General features: G+C 39.8%; 2 protein-coding genes across 4 annotated transcripts; one reads left to right on the top strand and one right to left on the bottom strand.

Moving 5' to 3' along the window:
* Window positions 1–960: 960 nt before the first annotated feature.
* On the bottom strand, window positions 961–16,251 carry LOC146562906 (zinc finger protein 462-like). 3 transcript variants are annotated; one of them, XM_085295136.1, is made up of 11 exons: window positions 16,125–16,251; window positions 15,735–15,799; window positions 10,716–15,649; window positions 10,351–10,616; window positions 9,649–9,767; window positions 9,163–9,291; window positions 8,779–9,022; window positions 8,136–8,278; window positions 7,810–8,033; window positions 4,188–5,406; window positions 961–2,213 (listed from the first exon to the last, which is right to left on the bottom strand). In XM_085295136.1, the coding sequence occupies exons 2-11, from the start codon at window positions 15,742–15,744 to the stop codon at window positions 2,077–2,079; spliced, it is 7,425 nt and encodes a 2,474-aa protein (XP_085151262.1). In that variant the 5' UTR covers window positions 15,745–15,799; window positions 16,125–16,251; the 3' UTR covers window positions 961–2,076. The 3 variants fall into 3 exon arrangements, with proteins under 3 accessions (XP_085151262.1, XP_085151263.1, XP_085151264.1); XM_085295137.1 differs by having other exon boundaries at window positions 16,162–16,227; XM_085295138.1 differs by lacking the exons at window positions 8,779–9,022; window positions 9,163–9,291; window positions 9,649–9,767.
* A 1,268-nt stretch (window positions 16,252–17,519) lies between these two features.
* Window positions 17,520–22,053, top strand: LOC146562905 (4-hydroxybenzoate polyprenyltransferase, mitochondrial-like). The gene is made up of 7 exons (XM_085295147.1): window positions 17,520–19,076; window positions 19,837–20,003; window positions 20,188–20,309; window positions 20,557–20,642; window positions 20,747–20,880; window positions 21,612–21,800; window positions 21,912–22,053. The coding sequence occupies exons 1-7, from the start codon at window positions 18,692–18,694 to the stop codon at window positions 22,026–22,028; spliced, it is 1,200 nt and encodes a 399-aa protein (XP_085151273.1). The 5' UTR covers window positions 17,520–18,691; the 3' UTR covers window positions 22,029–22,053.
* The last annotated feature ends 586 nt before the right edge of the window (window positions 22,054–22,639 follow it).

The raw sequence follows: 22,639 nt of genomic DNA, 5'->3' as shown, positions 1-22,639 counted from the left end.
ATTTATTGAAACAGTAAAGCTGTAATGCCATGTAGTTCACTTTGATGACTGGAATATAATCAAACAGTGGCATGGCCAAACGTTGTATTGTCATATTAACACCATTACTGGTGGCAGAGTGTGTCATAAAAAAATTTGAGAAAACTGAAAAGACAGCCTTTTAGTCAATCCATCTTCTGTTCGCTGATGCCTCATCAGAAATGGTTTCAGTGGCTGTCAAGAAGCCAGTGGTAGAAAACAGGGAGAAAATGCTCAGTATGCCAAATTGCACAAGAACTGGGCTGAAAATCAGTGACAGAAGTTCTTATAGAGGGCTGAATCCAGATGTGAAATGTTTAGTTCAAATTGTCAATATGTATAGAAGAGGTTATGGTGGAGGTGCTGTCATGGTTTGGGGTTTCATTTCAGCCAGTGGTGTTGGGGATCTTATTAAAAAGCTTTTGATCAAACATGGAAAATCATGTAGGAAAGCATCTGCTTGGCAATAAGAAAATTTTTCACAAGACTGATCCCCAAACACACCTCCCATGCAGTGAAAGAATATTGGGATAGAAAAAACACACACACAACTGAACCCAGTCAGTCATGGATTTTCCTTCCCAGAGCCCGGAACTTAATATTACTGAAGCAGTGTGGGATTATATTGACAGAGAACAAAACCAAAGTCAACAAACATCCAAAGAATTACAGGAGAAGCACTCAAGGGAACAAGGCTAGGTTAAGAGAGTTCAGTTTGTGTTGATGAAAAAAGGTGGCCATACCAAGTATTGAATTTCAGGCTCATCAGAAATGTCCAGACTTTTTTCTCAGTATACTGTATTTCTATTTTCACATTTTTATAATTTGCTACACCCATTTCCTAGATCCACATCAAAATTAAAAAAAAAAAAAATAGGGGTGGGTAAGCCATTTGCACAGTATTATTTAGCTAATGCGCACATTGCTCTTTACATCAAGACATTTGAGATCAAACATTTATTGTTGTAACCAGATTATATTTTCTTAATGCACTATTTGATTTTTGCTACAGGGCAACACTTTTAATACAAAGCATCCATGTTTTATAATACAAGGATATGAACACACGTGGTCTCATAACACATTAACTTTTTAAACTTGAACTGTGTTTCAGTCTTCTGTAAATGTCCCTGATTAGTTCTTGGTCCAGCCTGCGTCCGTTTTTTGCTGTTGTTCAAGAAATTGAAAAAAAATGGACCATTTATTAATCATTTATGACCTATTGTGCACAAGTCTGTATCTTCAGATGTACTGCCTTTTCTGACACCAGTGACATCTACTGTAATGGTAAAATTAACTAAAAATGTTTAAATTCACCACTTTCATAGAAGGCGCCACTCTAAGCTAGGAGGAAAATAAATATCAGGTGCTGCAAACACACTTTAAATTCAAAACAAATTGAAGTATTAAAAAAAATAAAATAAAAAAAATAAAAATTGTTAACATGGAATACCAAACTAAATACTGATATTTTACTGTCAACTATTTTCCTTTTCAGTACAAAATACACAATAAAAGTGTGTTGAAATACCAAACAACACCTGAAGGCAGCATTTAATGAACTTTCTGTTATGGAAGTTGGTTCAGTTTGTGGTATTTAACTCTATGTAAACGTTTTCATGTAAAATTAGTTCACAGTGTAGAGGTTTCTGCAGATTTTACAGTAATAAGTTCTCGTAAATAATACCTCCCTGCACAAACTACAGGAATAAAAATGAACTCTTGATGACAGTTGATCACGGCCATTATCCATTAGTGTTTAAAAAAAAATACAAAAAAAATTCTAAAGATTTTAAATACAGTGTGTCACACATAATACATTCACCATATTGGTTCAAAGTTTTATTTACTGAATCACATCTATGTTTAACAGCTTTACCATAAAAGCATTTTATAGGAAGAAGTTTAAAAATGCACAAAAAAGGAAACGTAAATATGTAAACGTACAGTTAGATAAGATATGAGAATAACAAAATCTAAAATGCGTAACTCAACACAACACTGGAAGGAACTTTCCATAAAATGGAAACCCAAATAAAAAAAACGTGGAAAAGACTGTTAGATTCCATGCCGCATGACGTGACGCTTCAGTTCAGAGCTGTTCACCAAATTTCTTCCACAGAACTCACAAGTAAATCGTTTCTGCTCTGTAACCGAGGAGCACAGGACTTCAGCAGGTTCTTTTGTTGTTGTATCTGAGGGAGGGGACAAAACAAAACAAATCAACAACGTAATTATCCCATACCGAAGATTCCTCAAAATCTATTTATGTTCACAACCCAATACTTACCTACAGTTAGTTATCACAAAAAAGTAGATAAAAGCTCAGAAAAAGAGTAAAAAATTACCATTAGAACTTAAGAAAAACCCGAGAAGTTCTCATATTTTTTGCTTGAACGACTAAATAAACAATGATCACACACATAGATCATCTCCTTTTGAATCACTTTTTATCATCAGATTTGTCTGTAATCACACACAGTCCTGTTTTTTTTCATTTAATTTTTCAAATTAATATTAGGAATGCACTAAGATACAGTCATGTGAAAAAGAAAGTACACCCTGTTTCAACTCTAAGGATTTACATATCAGCACATAATAAGAAAATATAACAACACTGTATATATGTAATACACTATATGTATTACTAATATTACATTTATTTAACAGAAACTCAGCCAAAATGCAGAAGCAGTGTGTGAAAAAGTAAGTACACCTTATATTCAGTATCTTCTAGAACCATTCTTAACAGCATTCATCGTCTGTATGACTTTATCAGTCTTTACAACATTGCTTCAGTTCAGTTTGAGGTTTTCAGGCATTCATTTAAGCACAGCCAGTCCTGTGGATTGGAAACGAGCCTAAATCATCGCCCCTCCACCACCCTGCTTGACAGGTGCTGCAAGGTGCTTGTGCTGTTATCCTGTTTGGTTTTCTCCAAATGTGATGCTTTGCAGTATTGCTAGACATCGCTATTTAACCCTTTAGAGCATAGGTGTCAAACTCTGGCCCGCGGGCCAAATTTGGCCCACAGCCTAATTACATTTGGGCCACGAAGCCATACCAAATGACTATCAAAGATGGCCTACTGGTATTATGCAGCTAATATATATATTGTTTAGTATTAAGCTTTGTTTGTTCCATATTCAGTTTTTCAGCAAAACGTGTTTGAGTCCATAAGAAAAGATTCATTCTTATATCACAATACACAATATTGTGTATTGTGTATTTTGTTGTACAGTTATTTTATTTTCAACTTTAATTTATATATTTATCTTTATCTTATTCTTCCCAGTTAAATTTACCCTTCATTCTAATTTGTGTTGTACAGTTATTTCATTTTTAACCTTAATTTATATTTTATTCCTTCCTAGTTAAATTTACCCTTTTTAATTTTTCATATTTATTTCCTATCTTATTCATAGCCTTTTCCTTTTTTGTTCTCTTTAGGTCACGAGCAGTTGTCCAAGCATTTCACTACATATCGTACTGTGTATGACTGTGTACGTGACAAATAAAATTTGAATTTGAATTTGATTTGATCTGGAGGAATAAATATATTTCAATAAATATTAACGTTAGCCCGCGACTTTGTTCCAGTTTTGAATTTTGGCCCACTGTGTATCTGAGCTTGACACCCCTGCTTTAGAGTCTCAGATGTAGCTCTTCTACATATATTTCTTTGGTTTGTCTGAGCATCTCCGCCTTGTGCATTGTTTTATCACACATGTGAATCAGATCAATGAACTGCCAGACAATTTGTTTTCATAGAGGTCACCATACTTGCTGATGATTGTAGCATCTGGCTGTTACTTACCTTCTTACATCCTATAGACGCAACAAAGATGGCTCTTTTAGTTTTTCCACACTGCTTCTGCATTTTGGCTCATTTTTTGTTAAATTATTAATGACATAATAGTTCATCTTTAATTGTACTTATCTAAAGTCCTGACACATAAAACCTTACAATTCAAAGAGGGAGCACTTTTATTTTCATAACTCTATCATTGATGTTGCCCAATATCTGCATTTACCATCTCTTTTTCTGTACTTTAAACAAGTGTTAAAGTGTACTTAAGAGTGTACTTTTAAGTGTACTTAAAATATGTGTTTTGCTTACAAAAATGCACAAAAACTAATATTTTAATTCACTCATAATTTCTTTTTACCTTCAGGCTCTTGCAGACAATCATCATCCTTCATCCCGTCGTGGTCACCAGGCGCCTGATCTTGGTGTCGTTCCTCGTCTTCTGTGAGCATCTCAGATTCTTGGTTCTGTTTCTGCTCGAAAGGACCGTTCTCTTCTTCCTCCTTGAAGCATTCAGGAGAGTGCACTTCCTTCTTCAGACATTCTTTCTCAAGTACTGGTATTTCTGTGCAAGGTTTAGGTTCCTGTTCACTGCTTTGCTGAGTGTGCACTTCTTCCCGCTTTAATTTTGTAAACGAGACACCTAAAATATCGCCGGTGATCATCTTAAGTCGTGCACAAGTGGGCGGGAGGGTTAACATATGTCTTTCAATTTTTAAACTCTCCTTTGTCCTCGTGTTATTTACATGTGCAACATTTAGCTTTGTTAAGGCTGAATTTGCCTCTATACCAACTTGACTCTTTGGATTCTGGAACAAAGGGAAGTTGCTCTCTTCAGCTAATGGGATATCACTTGCCTCAGTGCCCTTCTCCATCTTGACCGTTTTACCCTCATCTGCCTTGTTATGCATCTTGCTGTCATCATTGGCCAACTGTAAGATATGACGCAGTATGTCATCTTCTACCTTTGCCTCAATGTTCAGTGTTTTATGCTCAAGTGCTTTAACGTCTTGCTTTTGAGCTGGTGTTTCTTCATCCACTTTGAAATCATTTCCTGTCTCCATTTGTTGTTTGTCTCCAGATTCTGTGAATTCAGGTTGGGCTTGGTTTTCATATGTCTGCCTCTCTTCCTCTGGATTGCCGTAATCCTCACATGGGGTATCTGTAATTTTCACTTCTCTTACACTTTGTTCCACATTTCCTGTCTCCTGTTCTCTTGCAGTCTCTAGCAGCACAAGCTCCGCTTGTTTTTGCAGCTCTTGTTGGACAGTAGAGTTTGGTTTTGCATTTTCACGTTGAATGCCTGATTCGGAAGTCTGGCCAGGACTTTCTCCGTTGGTTTCCTGGCATTCCCTGATCTGGAGTGCACTTTTCTCTGTGGTATAGTTTTCTTCCAGGTTCTCAGCTTGTGGAACCTCATCACAGTCTGCAAAAAGGTCCTCCATTTCTACATCTTCTCTGTCCTCATCGAGCTGGTCCATGTTAGACAACTGTTCCTCTTTTGTTACTGGCACATTACCAACGCTTGCCTCCAGCTGATCAAGGCTCACCTGACCCACGAGTTCATGATTCCTCACGACCTGCATAGACAGAATCAAGGTCCAAATTATGATACACTTTTCCATCACATTATATTGGGGTGAGGGTGGGGCCCTGATGATGTAGAAGCCTCAAAAACTCATTTATCCAATATAATACACTTGGAGTTATGGGGTTGAGATAAGACTCCCAGTCCTATAGTTTATGGGAAGCCAGACATGACATGGTAAACACTTTCGTGGTGAGTTTATGGGCTTAGTCCCTGATTTTGGAGGCATACTGAATAAAAAAAATGGTAAATGGCCTGCATTTGTATAGCTCTTTTCTAGTCCCTAAGGACTCCAAAGCGCTTTACATATCCAGTCATCCACCCATTCACACACACATTCACACACTGGTGATGGCAAGCTACATTGTAGCCACAGCCACCCTGGGGCGCACTGACAGAGGTGCCCCAGGGTGGTAAAACATTATTACAACTATTTTGCAAATCATGTTTAAATTGCTTAAAAATGTTGGATTATCTTTTGTCTGCTTACTGCATAGAGATAGCAGTTTCACAGTCAGTCCCTCTCCTTCTCACCACATCTTATTCTTTGAAACTAAGATGGTTGTGGTGAAAATGCTAATCTTGGGGTATCAAAACACAATTTCAGAAACCAACGGATAATGTCACAGTAGTTGTCCATGTCCATCTTTGACATTACCTATGGTTTAATCCCCGTAAATGTAGCACTTTTCAATAGCCAAGGAATTGGGGTAGGATATGCACTGCATCACTCCATTAGGTGCAACCTTAATCAATCTAAGGAGCTTGCAAAGAAAAGCGTCTGGACTTCTTTGAGTTGCTTGAAGACGTTTCACCTCTCATCCGAGAAGCTTCTTCAGTTCTAAGGGTCAAATGGTGGAGAGACCCAGATTTAAACCCAGTGGGAGTTTCCCCCCACAGAGGGACAAAGGACCCCCTGATGATCCTCTACCTAATCATATGAGCCAAGGTGTGAAAGCGGGTGTGGGTCACAATCAGCCAGGGTTTCGGGTGAGCTCATTGTGAAACATGGCCCCACCCTATCATGTGATTTCCTGAGGTCAGATGGCCCAGGATGTGAGTGGGCGTTAAGGCATCTGGGAAGGGATCTCAAAACTGGATTATAGATGGCAGACAGTTGGTGTCATAAACCACCGCCTCTGTTCAAAGATGCTCGCTCACAGTGGACGGAAATGGCTTCTTTCACTCCTCTTTCAAACCATCTGTATTCTCTGTCCAAAATGTGAACGTTGGCATCCTCGAAAGAGTGACCTTTGTCCTTTAGATGCAGATGAACTGCTGAGTCTTGTACAGTGGAGGTGGCTCTTCTAGGTTGTGTTATGCGCTTGTGAAGTGGCTGTTTGGTCTCGCCGATGTAGAGGTCTGGGCATTCCTCGCTGCACTGTACAGCATACATCACGTTGTTAAGTTTGTGTTTAGGAGTTTTGTCTTTCGGGTGAACCAGTTTCTGTCTGAGTGTGTTGCTGGGTCTGAAGTACACTGGGATGTCGTGCTTGGAGAGAACCTTGAGTTTCTCTGATACACCGGCTACATAGGGGATGACAATGTTGTTGCGTCTGTCTTTCTTATCCTCCCTCGCTGGTGTCTGATCTTCTTTTCTGTGCATCTTTGCTGACTTTATAGGATTCCACTTCTAGGATATAAGGATTCCACTTCTTGTCTTTTGATTTTGACCCAGGTGCCATCTACATATCTGTACCAATGGCTGGGTACTCTCCCTTTAAAAGAGCCAAGAGCCTTTCTTTCCACTTCCTCCATGTAAAGGTTGGCTCTTCAAGCAACTCAAAGAAGTCCAGACGCTTTTCTTTCCAAGCTCCTTAGACTACAATGACCTGGATGACTGAGAACCTTCACAGACACAACCTTAATCAATATTAAACCGATTTGTGGCAAAGTTTTTGAACTACAAAAACATTCAGACTACAGGAATCAAATGGCCCAGTGCCAATGTCTCCGTAGCGAATGTGATATGTGAATAAAACCATTCTTTTGCAAAAGTAAGTCCACTGTCTATATGTAGCTTGTGAAAGTGATGCAGTGCTACTAAACAAGATACATGGTTGACATTTAAAAATGTCATTCTGATGAATTCTTTATGTTCATTTTTATATCTATTCATATTTTTAGGATGTATGCTCCCACTCTCTTTCGTTGGCTACTCCCTTCAAATATCAGACATGTTGACGTCTGACGTCTAATTGCTGCTTACGTTTTTTATAGGCTTAAATAACTTCATTCTTCATTCAACTTCATATTCTCTTGATTTTCTAAATCTTCATGGTTATGACAGCAGTGTGTAGAACAAGAGCACCGTAAGCCCATCAGTTAAAGAAACAACGTTTTTTGACCCAAAGGAATTCCAAGGATGCACAGAAGGCTTTAGAGAAATCCTGACCTGATGCTTATCGCTCAGGTGTGCCTCCAAATCACTCAGCCGGGTGCAGTCGAAATAGCACAGCCGACACTTGTAGGGTTTGATGTCATCGTGCCTCATCATGTGCAAATGCAGGTTTTCTGGGCTGCCACTGGTGAAAGTACATTTGTGACAGCGAAAGATGATGCCTTGAAGGTAACGTGACAGTTTGGGGCGACGAACCTCTATTGGCACTACACGTTCCTCTGTAAAGAAAAAAAAAGGAAAAAAGGGAATGCTTGTGTGACAGCGTCAGGTATCGGAAAGCAGAACACGTTCCTACAAATCCTGCAAATGCTCCAACATACCACGATGCAAGACAATGTGATCAATCATGTTGTTCTTGTTCTTAGTTTGGTACAGACAGAAAGGGCAGCAGAGGTCCTTCTGATGAGTAGGCTTTGACTGGCAGGTAGAGTGACCCGTCTCCATGTGCATTTCCAGAGTTTTCCTAATGACAACAGGAGAAATCAGTGATAACATTGCAAATCTGTCGGTGTTTGGTGACAACTCGTGTTGAGTAATGAGTAGAAATGACAAATTCAAGATGTCTGTCAAGTCAAATACCTCATAACACTCATCCAAGTTATTTCCATACATCTAAAATAATTGACAACAATGTCTAAATTTGAATAAAAGAAGCTTCTTCTTCAAAAAGGGTTCAAACAGCAGATAGCGCGGCATGTTTGATTTAGCACACTTTTATGCCAGGTTCTCTTCCCGATGCCACCCCAAAGGGATTTGTGTCTCCTCCTTGAGGCAAACCAGGAATGCATTATGTCACCTGACTATAGAAACTAGTCAGATCCTGCACATCTGTGATGATGCAGAATTAAAAGTATTAATTACAATTTGCAGATTTTTAGTAACACACTAAATTTTATTAAAGAAAAAAAAAAAGGCCAAAAATCTTTTGTACACAGCAAAATACAAACTCTTACAGCACCTTACCTTAAACCTGTGAAAAAGTTGCAGTCTTTACATCTGAGGATTTTCTTTCCATGCCGATTTAGGTAGTGCCGCCGGATACTAGACAGGTGTCCAGTGCTGAAATTGCAGAACTCACAGTGAAGCACGCTGTTCTCAGGTAATTTTGAAAGTTGCACGTTCACTTTAGATTTGATGCTGCTCTGTGCCATCATGGTGTAGTGGTTTAACTGGCGCCGCACATCTGGGGGCTCCAAGTACAGAGATCCTGTCAAAGTTTCAAGGACCCACAGTCTGTTAGTACTGCTACAAAACCAAAAACTGTTTGTTTTATGAAAACCAAGACCAAGTTTAAAAAACAAACAAACAAACGCACACACACACAAAAAAACATGAGATATGACTTGCCTTTAATCAGTTCAGGTCGCTCATCAATTTCAGGCAAGCTGTTCATTTTCTCTGATGAATTAGAGGACTCCTTAAACCTCTCTTCACTCTCATCTTTGTCTTCAGTCTCAGCTGCAGCCATGATGAGATCTAAGTATTCAGCAAAAGAATAACCAAATGAAAAAGGAAAGACATAAACGCAGACATAAAGCCACACGAAATCTCTCAAACCCCTTCTTGTGAAAGATGTGGCTGTCTTTAAAACTAAGCCAAAACCATCCCAGTCTGAACAGTTAAAGTCAGCTTCTAATATAAAATGCACCTGTGACAACTCATATTAACTTGACCAAATCCAGCATACAGAAAACTTATGCTAATAATCTACAACAAAAGACTAATTTTAAAAATTCTGGTGATTTTGAAATCAATGTTCGCAGATCAAAGTCAATGCATTTGACACTTAATGCTCATAAGATACCACTGGTGATCTTACAAATGAGTTCTTACCATTATGCTTTTTCATAAAATGACTCCTCCAGAGGCCAAAGACTGTTGTCCGATAGGTACAGCAACTACACAGAAAAGGTCTCAGAGTTCCAGATTTGTGGATGAGATATTTGCTAATGCTGGTGAGGTAAAAAGAAAAAAAAAAGGTTCACAATCATTCAACTCTCACAAAAAATACAGCTTGGGGTGTTTGGGACTTGCTTTAACGAACAAAGCAATCAAAATTCAATTTCAACAAGCCTGCGAAAGATACATTAGTCAAACAGAGAGTAGATGAAGTAACTCCTAAAATCTGTAAAGGAGGTATAATTTCTTGACTTTGGTTCTCTTGTCAGAAAGCCATTGTTTCGATTTATGAGGAAACGGTCTTCTTGTGCAGTTTAAAGTTATACAGGAGTGGATAGAGGTGGAATTGAGGAAAGCGGGAAAGGGGAGTCTAACTTTTTATTTAACCAGGAAGTGAAAATGTTGAGATAAAGAAGCTTTTCTGCAAAGGTTTTCCAATACCCAGATAGGCACTGTACTTTTTCAGACTAAACAAGACCAACTGCTAAAATTTCCATTTGGCTATGTTACTTTTTAAGTGAGCCCACAAAAAAAAAAAAAAAAAGCGTGGCAAAATGGGGTGACTGCTTTAATAGCATTATTAATACGTTTTTTTTAGTTTAGTTTTTAACAATAAAAAAAGCCCAAAGTTCTTACTTGTGTTTTAATCCAGATGTGGAGCTATTGTCCAATTTCTTGATGGCTGCCAGGGCTGCGTGGCTGTGCTCATGTGAATGCAAGCCTTTCAATGACATAAACATCCGGCCGCACTGTCTACACGTGTGTTTGTCTCCATTCGATTCTAGTTCTGGCTGCTGTACATCAGAGAGTTCTGATGTAGCGGCGCTCTGTACTGGTGTCCCGTTCCAACGATTAACCTCGTTCACAGTTTCCAATGTGGTCGTTTCATCTTGCCTGCAGGGCTGGAAAAAAAAAAAAAAAAAAAAATCACAGCAATGGTCAAATAACACGAGTAGATCAGAAGACAAAGAGCGTAGACAGGAATTACAGCGTCAACTTACCTCGCTGGATTCTTGCTCTAGTGTTGTGCTAATAAGCGACTCCTTTCTCTGCGCAGCCTTGGCCTTCTCTAGCATCCTTGCTCTGTGGCGATCCATGTGATAACACAACTTTCTAATCCCATTTAATTGTGTGTTGCAGTGGTCACATTTGTAAACCCCTGTGGTTTTCTTTTTCGTCGATCCTAGTGACAACACAGTAAAGTCCAATTTCCACTCTGAGCGGTGAAAAGTACTATAGTGGTCAATGAGCAGCTGCGACGACTTGAATGTTAATTCTGGACATTTCAAACATTTAACCTTTGTGCTGTTGCCTGATTTAAGTATGTTGCTGGGAAAGTTCCATTTACGCTTATTATATTTCTCAAGAAGTTTGTAAATACTGACTGCATCCAATTTGTGAGTATTTTTGTAGTGGCACTGGAGGTATTTTCGATACAGTCCTTTATAGGTGCACATCTGGCACTTGTACAACTGTTTGTTGCTGCGGAGGCCGGACAGCAAAGTTGATGGGGATGCCTCAGGAGTTTCCGTTTGTGGAGCCTGTCTACTTTCCGCAATGCTTACTTCTCTCGAAGTTTTGTTTTTCACAGAGGCATCCTCCCATGCTGAGCCCTGAGATGTGTGAACCGGCTGGCTTTCAGTGTCTGTGTGCTCATACACTTCTGTGTCATGATGAACCCTCTTACAGTGAGCATTGAGTTTTGTCAGTGATCCATGGATTTGTGAACATTTTTTACACAAGTACCCTCTTTCATTAGAACCTTTTCCTAAAGTACAATTGACCATGTTTGATACAAAGACTTCACCTGTCTCAAGTTCATCTGCCCGGACTACAATTGCTGGATGCTTCATTTGACAGTGAGTGAGGGTCCCGTGGTAGCTAGCATTCACATATGGACAGTTTGGACACTTGTAGATCAAGAGGCTTTCTTCTGCTGTTATGCTAGACTTAAATGTCTCAGAGGCTTTTTCTTGTTGCTGAGTTGATGGGTCTTCAAACGGCGATGGCGCTGTCTTCTTGAGAGGCTGTTTGTATATGGGCACGTAGTATTTTAAATAAGCCTCCTTTCCATGCGTCACTGCATAGTGGCCTCCAAGATGCTTTTTCCTGAAGTAAACTTTAGAACACAGCACACATTTGTATACGCAGTCCTTTGAAATAGTATGCTTGTGGTTAGCAAGCAAATGGCGACCAAGAGCAAGTTTGGTGGTGCATGTGTAAGAACAGTGCTGGCAGTTGATCACGGCATAGATTTTCTTGCTTAAAACTGAAGTCTTTGATACAGATCCATGTGTACTGTAGGCTTTAGATAGAAGTATTTTACTTTTAACTAATGGCTTAGGAGCAGGTTTGGCCGTGCTTTGTGCTGTGCTTGCACCAGTCTTCTTGTGGTCTCGCTCGCAGTGTTTGTTCAGTTTCTCCAGCGTTGCGCAGATTTGGGGACAGGTTTTACACATGTGCCCACAAAGTTTCAAAGTCTCACCAGGAGGACTGCTTTTCCGGGTTTCGTCCAAATTTTCAACATACACCATATCCACATGGAGACTATCGGCCCTGGATGGGAGGTTGGGATGCTTCATCTGGCAGTGAGTGAGAACACCCTGATAAACGGTATTGACGTAGGTACAATACGGACACTTAAAGACATGCAGACGTTTTTGGAGCTGCTTTTTTGGTTTTTGTTCTTGTTCAAATTTTTTGATTACAACTTCCGGGTGTTTCATTCCACAGTGAATATGGAGACCGTGTTTGCTATTAAAATTTGCAGAGCAGTAAAGGCACTTGAACACTGTGGAGGACGCCTTTGCTTCATCCTGTGATTTACCAAACTGGTAGGAGTCAAATGAGCCAGGTCTGTCACTTTGGTCTTGCACCCGCCAGCTTGCGTTTGTTTTCTTGGAAAGTTTTGCACTCAAAGGATGAACCATTCGGTAATGGTGTGCCAGATCTGACAAAGAGTTAGATTTAAAAGAGCATCTTTTGCAAGACAAACCAGCTTTATTTTGTCCGGATCTTTGGGATAGCAATCTGTTTTCAGTGCCACTGCCTCCACTCTGCTCTAGATCAGGCTTCTTCTTTTTACAATGGACCATTCCAGGACCAGCATATAACCGAGAACTTACATACTCAACGCAGGGGACACGTCCTAGGTGGCGTTCCTGGTAGTGCTCATAAACTGCTGCAGCTTTTTCATGTCTGAAAACACAGAATTCACAATAATAGCCGCGCTCTAATGATCCTTGTCTAAAATAATATCTTAAAATATCTGTGACTGTACGCTTTACTTTGTGAATTTTCCTTAAATGCGTCTTCAGAGCATATATCACGTCAGTTTTGTATGCGCATGAGTAACAGTTCAGGGACCTCTTTGTGTGTGGGGTTGTCACTGAGGGTGTTGCTGAAATGACCAAAGATTTTGAATGCTTCTTTGTTTTTTTCTTTTTCATTTTCATCTTGAGGATTTCCTGAGCAGCTTCTTCATTTTGAGTGGATGTTAGAGGAGATTTCTGTGCCTGATCGTGGATCTTAGAAGTATGCAGAAGGATTTCTGAAGGCTTCGCCTTAAATCCATGATGTGTTTTGCTGTAATGGCGCATTACCTGATCCAAAGTACTATGCCTGTAGTTACAAAAGTGGCAAAAAAAAGCTTTTTCTTCGCCTTCATTTATTATAGGAAGAGGTAGATGGGAAGAAGAGGAATCCTTTGCATTTGCTTTCCTGATTTCATCATGGATTAAAGCTGTATATTCAAGAACACACTTAGTGCTGGAATTACACTTTCGATGAACCTTGGCCTGATGGTTAATTACTCCTTTTACAGACGGATTTCCGAAGTTGCATTTGTGGCAATAAAACAAGTTTTCTGGACATGCGTAGGACTTGTTCTGTCTCTCTCCTGTTTCTGAGGCATCTGCTGTGTAATCCTCCTTATACAGATCTTCTTTTTCCCTACACATCTTCACTTGTTTACTAGTATTAAATTGGGAAGATGAAGGACTTTTTGACATCTTAGATTCACTCTGACGTTTCTGCATCTCAGCACTATACCATAGGACATCATCAGTACCTATTGGTGCATCCATAGAATGTTTTGCATTGTGATGACCAAGGATACTCTTAACCTTGGTACTTGTGTAACTGCAGAACTGGCAGTAAAATGTTTCATTTGGTAAACTGGATGAGGAAATGTCCAGTCCAGTAGTAATTTCATTACTGGATTTTGTTGGAAACTTCGAAGATTCCCCTTTCGTGGTTTGGGAAGATTCTGAACGATTCTTACAGGCTTCTGGTGTGGTCTCTGAATGATCTACTACAATCACAGAATCTGAACACTTCTCAGATGTCATCTCTGATGCTGCATGTGATGTGGGACAAGCTGACTGTTTGATTTTATCTAATGTGATTACTTCATCTGGGTGGCTTTTTTGGTAGTGAACATGCATAGCAACAACTGACCTGTGACTAAACATGCATTTCTGGCATTTATACAAGGCCATGTCTGCTCTTTTAGAAGAAGAATTTTGGGATGTGTGGGCACGCTCAGTAGAAATTCCATCTGATTTTTCTAAACTCAGCTGAGACGATTCCTTTTGGGATTCAGACATTGAATATCTGCAGAACAATAAGGAATTCTCCACTTCATATGTTGCATGCTTTGCCTTGTAATGTTCTTTCAAAGACTTCAATAGATTGGTAGTAAATTTACAAAGAAAGCATTTGAAAACCAAACTGAGGCCACATGATTTCATGGCAAATACATCTGGGGCATCTGGATGATTTTCCAAGTAGTGCCTCTTGAGGTCAGCTGTGCTTAAAAACTCAACTGGACACTCCAAGCAACGAAAGGTGGCACTGTGATCACTTGCGTCCTGAATGTAGACAGAATTGTATCTGATATAAGGGTGGTCACTTTGATAATGGGCAGAAATTCGCCTGATGCCCACGTCACTGTAGTCACAATGTTTACAAGAATACACTTTTGCCACGTCTGCCTCGTCTTCATCTTCGCTGACTTCAAATGAAAACTCGTTGCTGCTGGATGACTGCTGTCTTTCATTTTCTTTTTCCGTGAGCATCTCTTCGTTATCCAACTTGGCTTTTTTGACAGGATGACTTTTTAAACTTTTACCACTGGATCTCTTCACAGCACTGTCAGGAACAGTTTCTTTTCTGAATTGTTCCGGAGTTTTAGATGGTGTCAAATCAGTAGTCAAGTCAGTGTGCAAAAAATGGTACGACTTACTTCCGGTGATATCTATCACAGACTTTGCTGTGACTTTGAACACACCACTACTGTTTGGACAGGAGCTTGAAGGAGATTCCTGCAAAATGATAGTTCCTTTGGTTCCATCAGCTAATTTTTCAGCAGTCATTGCATTTGATTCAGATGACACTGAGAAGTACTTTGTAATGGTTTGCAATGGCCTCTTGTAGGTTTTCAGGTCCTTTAACGTGCATTTCCCTTCTGAGGTAGAAATATCTGAAAGAACTGATGGATCTTCCGATGTTCCTGCAGCTTCATTGTTCTGGTTTGCTGAAATGACACTTAAAGTGCTGTCGAGGTTTTCTGAAATGATGACACCTCCTGACACGTTAGGATTTTCTGAAGTTTTGTGACACAGTTCCTCGTGTTCACTTAAACCATCCCAACTACAAGCTTTAAAATCACACCTCTGGCATTTAAAATTATCTCCTGAACTGCTGCTGCTGTTCTCTGTGTTGGCTTTGTCAGTCCCAGGGCATAAACCAGCCTCTCTGAGAGAAATTTCTGTATTGAGGCCATGCACCTTGTTGAGGTGTTCAAAAAGGTACACCTTCGATTTGAAGACCAGCACACAGTGACTACAATGGAAAGCCTTAACTTGGGATTCTTCAGTGACTGCTTGGCTGATGACTTGCTTGATGTGGCCAGAGGTGGAGCACTCCACTGTATCTGAGGGGGCAGGCAACAGACCAGTATAGATCAGCATAGGTCAGTATCTATTCACAAAGACGTTGCATACCTCTGTGATACATACCGTTTTCCATCTTGCATGCCTCTTTTAACCCACAGCCTTACACATTAAGTGACACACCTAGACAACTGAAAAAACAGATTATTATTTTTCTCAAGGCACAGAAGCAGCACAACATAATCCGACACTACTTCGTTATCCGTTATTAAGTTATACACACAAGTGAATACTTAAAAAAGAGAGCGAGAGAGCGAGATTGTACGCTTTGCTAATATTATCTTTAAATATGGCAGCACAAAGAACTCAACACCTCTATTTAACTTTCAGTGTAGCATATTCAACAGGAAGGAGACGTAAAACGAGTCAACCGAATAAACAGATCCTACCTATTTTAACAAAATGCCGAAATGTGCAACTCGCTAAAGTGCGCGATGCACGCAAGGTTTTACTCACGCATGCACACAAAAACAGGACAAGGCTTAGGAGGCACCGTTTTGAACCGCTGCTGGAAGTCGCATGAACACGGAACACGTTTCCGCCATTTTTCCCGCGAGTGTGACTCTCCCTGGCCTGTGCTTCCGCCACCGCAACAAAACATCTTCACTTCCGTAGAATTCACCAACCCTTCAAAATAAAACTACCTGAAAACTACCTCCGCTGTGTAAGTAATTAAAATATCAGTTATAATGTTTTTTTCCAGCAGTTACACGAGATTCGATATAACGACAGGATATTTTGGTTTAATACGAACTAGGATTTCTTAATTGTATTTTTTTTAATTTTATCAATTTGATTTAAAAAAATGTGTGTTTGTTAATATTCACGAAAACGTATGGAGTTTTTTGTTGTTGTTTTTTTTTTTACTTCCACGCTTAGTTCATTGTGAAATCTGGGGAAACAGTAACCGGAAGTGCGTAGATTTCATGCCTTAACGCCAAGCCCCCCTTTTAAAAGTCTTTTCTGTGTTTGTGATGGTGTTGTTTTCTGTTTCTATGGCCGGCGATATAGGTATTATAATGTCCAATGAAGGGTATTAACAAATCCTCCATACTGTAAGTGTTATATAGCACCGCATATTTAAATAAATGGGCGCTATTGTTATTAAAAACTTATAACAGAAATCCTTTTTTCAGGCTCGGTTTCTATCGCAGGCAGTTGGCCACGTGCTTGCAGTGACGATGCTTGCTGAGCTGCACAGGTCACAAAGAAAGCAAGAAAAGCTTTGTTTTACCAATATCACCTTGGTATCCCAGAGAAATTTTATACTGATGTTGCAGACTTTTGCAGAGGGTCTGGCTTTTACAACAAGATGAAAGCTAAAACATTCTAGGAAAAAAAATAAAGGATCTAGATTTGTGTCATATATCACGTCTTCACAGCATTTTTTGCTCAATATGTTTCAAATTCACTCTTTATATGTTCATGATGCGCAAATCCTTTCGAGGCAGATATCCTGCTTTAAGCAGGAGGCCGTTTGTGTAAAAAAGGAACGACCATCTCTCAAACGAGAAGGGGCTTAAGAGTTTATCTTTCACGATCTTATAATGCGGTGAATGCAGCCATTCCTCATCTCACAATGAATAGTACTCATACTAAAAAAGTACAAAATGAAAGCATGTTTCTCATTATCAACTGCACCACTTAACCAGCCACACTGCTCTGTTTCTATTCTCATTGTAGTCTTTGGGGCGATCGTGGCTCAAGAGTTGGGAGTTCGCCTTGTAATCGGAAGGTTGCCGACATACATCGCCGCTTTACGTCAACTCCGAAGCCCTTTGGAACAGGGCCCTGTGCAGCACTGTTCAGCAAGAGCAGTGAGGTTTCAGTTGTAAAGCTGCTTACACTTGTCACATGTTTTTTGCATATGCAATAATGTTGCATATTCCACAGCCCTACCCTGTCTTGACAAGTAAATTTAAGAATCTGTTTAGAACTTATTTATTTTATTTCTCACTTTGAATTTTTTTTTATTGAAACTAAGCTTCTGGCTGATTGGTGTTATTTTAGTCATTTTGCAGCCGTATTGTTTGTAAAGTTGGTGAAGCCTGCAGTCGGCTGAAACTGAAGAAGTCACATAGATAAGTGATAAAATGTTTCTACTAAACGCTGGGTCCAGATGAACAGAAATAAATTTCTAGGATCCGATCAGTTTACACTGACTACTACTCCATGGTTGTTTTGTATGTTAACAAGAACAAAATAAGTGAAGTAGACTTACAGGGCTTGTTCAAAGAGGTTTTCCAACATATGGTTTTAACCAAAAAAGCATGGGTGCTTTTTCCTTAAAAAGTGCAAAAAAAGAAAGAAACAGGCAATTGTTAAGAACGCCTTAGGTGAAGCAGTGTTAGATAAACTAACAAAACACTGCTATTAAAAAAACTATTGGCATATAAAAGCTTCCATTAAGCTGAATATTATTTATATTATTGCATACATATGGTTGACAGAAAGTGACCTCTGTAGCTATTTCCCATTGAGGATTGCAAAAGAAACCACAAAAACGAATAAAACCAACTTACTGATTGTTTGTACATGTGCAGAGGAGGCAAAGTGGATATACTGGATAAAGAATGCTGAATATGGAGCTGCCATAATAAAAAATAAAAACTAGTTAGTGTGAGACCTGGTTTTTATTTAACCAGTAAGGAAATTGTGATGCACACTCCACACCAGTTGGAGGCGCTGGTCCTCCAACTTGTCTGTCAGTCTCAAAGAAGAGACGACCAATGACGACCCAGCAGGGAAGTATTGATGTGGTTGTCATCTGTCCAGTGTTTGGTCTTTTTAAAATCGGTATATTCTCTATTGTAACCTTCATTGTAAGCTTGCTTTGGCGTTATATCACACTAGAGTTAGCAAGTGTGTTGGTAGCATTCATTATATTTTCAGTGATAGCTTAGCCTTGTTACTGTAACACCAGCTTGTCTCATGTAGGTGTGTGCAGTGTCTTACCTAAACAGCTAAAACAGTCAGGTTGTTTCAGCCAAAAGTTTCACACATCTCTGTTTCTGTTGTACCAAATGTATTTGTTTAACCTTCGTTTGCATGTGTCTTTCTGCTTCTGTGTGTGCAGGGGTGATCTTTATGAGTGCAGAGACACCATGTTCACAGCCAAGCTAGCTTTGAGCACTCTGAAAAGGATCCACCATGGAGCTTGTTATCGATGTCTTTCTACCTGCTTCATCCAGAAGGAAGGGATACAGGCTGGAGATGGGCCCCCCTCAGACTCCCGTGTGTGGAAGAGAAAGCCTAAGAACCAATCTGCAATCTGGTCATCAATAAGACTTCTTGAAACACAGCAAAACGGGAGAAGACGGTTCAGTTTATCAGCTGCTACTATAGTAAATTCAGCACCAGTACACGTCCAACCGTACCTCCGGCTGATGAGGCTGGACAAACCTATAGGTTTGTACTTATATGAACATCACATTGTTGGGTTGTCGTGTCTTCATTCGCTCACCCCAACCAGTCGCGACAGATAGCCGTCCCTCCCTGTTAAAAGGGAGTTTTTCCTTCCTACTGTGACAAAGCAAGCTCATGTACTCAGGTTTAACTTCAGCAGGTCATTATGACCATGTCTACATGCTTAAACACATTCATTTTCTGCTATGCAATGACTTTTATCTGTGTCAGTTTAAAAAAAAAAATTGATATCTAGAATATTGCAGAATTTTGACTTTATTCCAAACATGCACTCTTTAAGCCCAGAACAATTTTTAGCAGCATTTTCACCATGTTAACAAAACAGAACAAAACAAGAAGCTATATAACATTAATACAGTCTTCAGAAAACAAATGGCTAAAATAAGCACGTCATCTTTGACCTTGTAGAGCTATTAACTGGCACTAACAGGGAAGCATCTTTGTAAGCATGTAGCCCTAACTCATGATGTAGATAATAATTGTTAAAATTGTTCTTTGAAAGAATCCTACCAAACTGTAAAACTCTTATGTAATTACTGTGTAAGACAATGAGTCTAAAATATCTTGCCCCTGCATTTTTTCAGTGTCACTGCACAGATGCATCTAAAACCAAACCACATTTAAAATGCCACCAGATTAATGTAGCTATTGGCTGCACATTCATCTCTTTGTGGGCTTTGTTTCTGTTCTTATCTTACTTCCTTGTTTAATTCCCTTGAAATTCATTGCCTTTTAATCGTAGGGACATGGTTGCTGTACCTCCCCTGTACATGGAGCATTGCTCTGGCTGCTAACCCTGGATGCTTCCCAGATCTGGGCATGCTCACACTGTTTGGTACAGGTGCTCTTCTCATGAGAGGGGCCGGCTGCACCATCAATGACATGTGGGACAAAGACTTCGACAAAAAAGTAAATGAGATTTTCTTACAGCTGACTCCAAACAAAGAACAGGACATGTTTTTGCAATAAAGTAAATTAAACTTCCATTTCTAAGCAGACGTTAGTCTTACCTGTGTCACTGTCACTCCCCTGCTCAAAGTGTTTCTTTATTTTTCAGCTCTGATAAATTGAAAGTGTTTGTGTTTTTGCGCAGGTGTCCCGCACAGCCTCTCGACCAATCGCATCAGGAGAGATTTCTCGAATGCAGGCGCTGGTCTTCCTGGGAGGGCAGCTCTCGCTTGCACTTGGGGTTCTTTTGTGTCTCAACTATTACAGGTACTCAGAATCAATTTTATGTATGAACGTTAATGACATTTTATTAGGAAAATATAAATAGAAGAATAGGAACAGGTATATAGGTTAGATTAAATCCTCCGAGTCATGAGAAAAAAAAATTAGTGCAACAGTTGAACTGGATCACAATATTACTACAGTGTGTTAATTTTCATAGTGTAACTAAAAGTGATTATTTATCCAGTTATTTTGCAGTCTTTCCCTCACATTGTTCAAAATGCTCTCACAGTATAGCTCTGGGTGCTGCTTCTTTATCTCTTGTTATCACCTACCCGCTGATGAAGAGGTTCACTTACTGGCCACAGTTTGTGTTGGGTATGTGCTGTGTAAAGTTATCTTGTAGTGTTCTTTGTCTAGAGTTAATATTTTACAGATTATCAGAACTATAGCTGTTCTCTTGTTCTCTTCTCTCACTTTAGGACTCACTTTCAACTGGGGCGCTCTGCTCGGCTGGTCCGCTATTAAAGGCTCTTGTGATTGGTCCGTGTGTCTCCCGCTATACTTCTCAGGAGTGATGTGGACGCTGGTATATGACACAATATACGCACATCAGGTAAAGTAGTGGGCCTGAGAGATCGCACCACTTCGTTCCTATTAAACACAATTCTTTCCTTAAACCAAAGGCTGAGTGCAGTAAATGTAAAAGAACGCTCTCATACACCAACACTACCCTGAACCAATGATACCTGGCAACATGCTTTTTTTAATGCCAAATTCTGACACTGCCATTTAAGTGTTGCAGCAGAAATCATGACCAAGGTCATCAGCACCAGACCAGGAAAGCAGTTTTTCCAGTCACCTGTTGTCCAATTTAGCTTGCAAATGATAGCTTCAATTTCCTGACAGGAGCCCCCAATGTGCTTTTCTGCTGCTGTAGCCCATCGTGTTGTGCGTTGAGAGATGCTTTTTAGCAGATGTTCTTCTGAGTGGTTATTTGAGTTAACCTTGCCTTCCTATCAGCTTCCTTTCTGTCCATTCTCCTCTAACCTCAGACATCAATAAGGGATTTTTGCCCAGGTGAACTGGTATACATAATAAAGTGACTGTTGAGAACCTGTAAATTTAAGAAGAAAGGAACCGAGAAACTGAAACTAATTTAAAAACAGTTTAAACTGTGAGTACATGGTAGCTGTTCCTTTATATTTAAGAAATGCAGTTTAAGGGATTGCAGTTTACTGTTTACTGATGTTTTTCTTTGAGGTGAACATGAGATTAATGTGTCCCGTGTTACAGTAGGGACCTTGATTGACTGTGACCTCGTGTTGTTTTGTCTTTCATAAATAGGATAAGGAGGATGACATCAAAGTAGGAGTCAAATCTACTGCACTGAGGTTCCAGGAGCAAACCAAACCCTGGCTGAGTGGCTTCGTTGTGGCCATGATGTCTGGACTGGTATTAGCTGGGGTCAATGCTGAACAGACTCTCCCTTACTATGCTGTACTCACCGGTATAGCAATGCACCTGACAAACCAGGTGAGGATCATGGTCAACTTTAATACAACATTTAAATGAGAAACATGCACAGATTCATGTGTTTTAAGATTAGGTTTTCCATTGAAGTATATTTATTTTCTTCTCTTGTAGATTTACACATTAGACATCAACAAACCAGAAGACTGCTGGAAAAAGTTTGTTTCAAACAGAAACCTTGGACTGTTGTTGTTTTTAGGTATTGTTGTCGGGAATTTGTGGAAAGAATAAAGACAGACTCTGAAGAAATGAACAAGCCTTCATATAATTAGAGACGATGTTTTATTACATTTGTGTGTTTTGTTTTTTATGAGAAGCACTCTTTTAACAACTTATGTATTTTCAAAAATTCCAGCAAATCTAAATTGAAATTGCTGCAATAACTTTGACCACCAGGGAGCAGTATGATTCCTCCTACCTGATGAATGTACTGTACGCCAGTGGCCTCATTACTTTGTTTTGGTCCATAAAACACATAAATATCTGGGTCTTTGCGCGACATCATAAGTCACTGGTTGACATTGGTGCTCTTTGTTTTTATTCTGGCCAGGCAGCATTTACCCACTTTACCTGTGCTTATGGGGCGATCGTGGCTCAAGAGTTGGGCGTTCGCCTTGTAATCGGAAGGTTGCCGGTTCGAGCCCCGGCTTGGACAGTCTCGGTCGTTGTGTCCTTGGGCAAGACACTTCACCCGTTGCCTACTGGTGGTGGTCAGAGGGCCCGGTGGCGCCAGTGTCCGGCAGCCTCGCCTGTCAGTGCGCCCCAGGGTGGCTGTGGCTACAATGTAGCTTGCCATCACCAATGTGTGTGTGAATGGGTGGATGACTGGATATGTAAAGCGC

Source organism: Mchenga conophoros, linkage group LG12 (genome assembly GCF_057382185.1).
Source record: "Mchenga conophoros isolate Kocher_MC1m ecotype Shallow Benthic linkage group LG12, M_conophoros_male_GT1.1, whole genome shotgun sequence".
NCBI classification, from domain to species: Eukaryota; Metazoa; Chordata; class Actinopteri; order Cichliformes; family Cichlidae; genus Mchenga; species Mchenga conophoros.
This window is presented reverse-complemented; position numbering and strand designations above follow the sequence as displayed.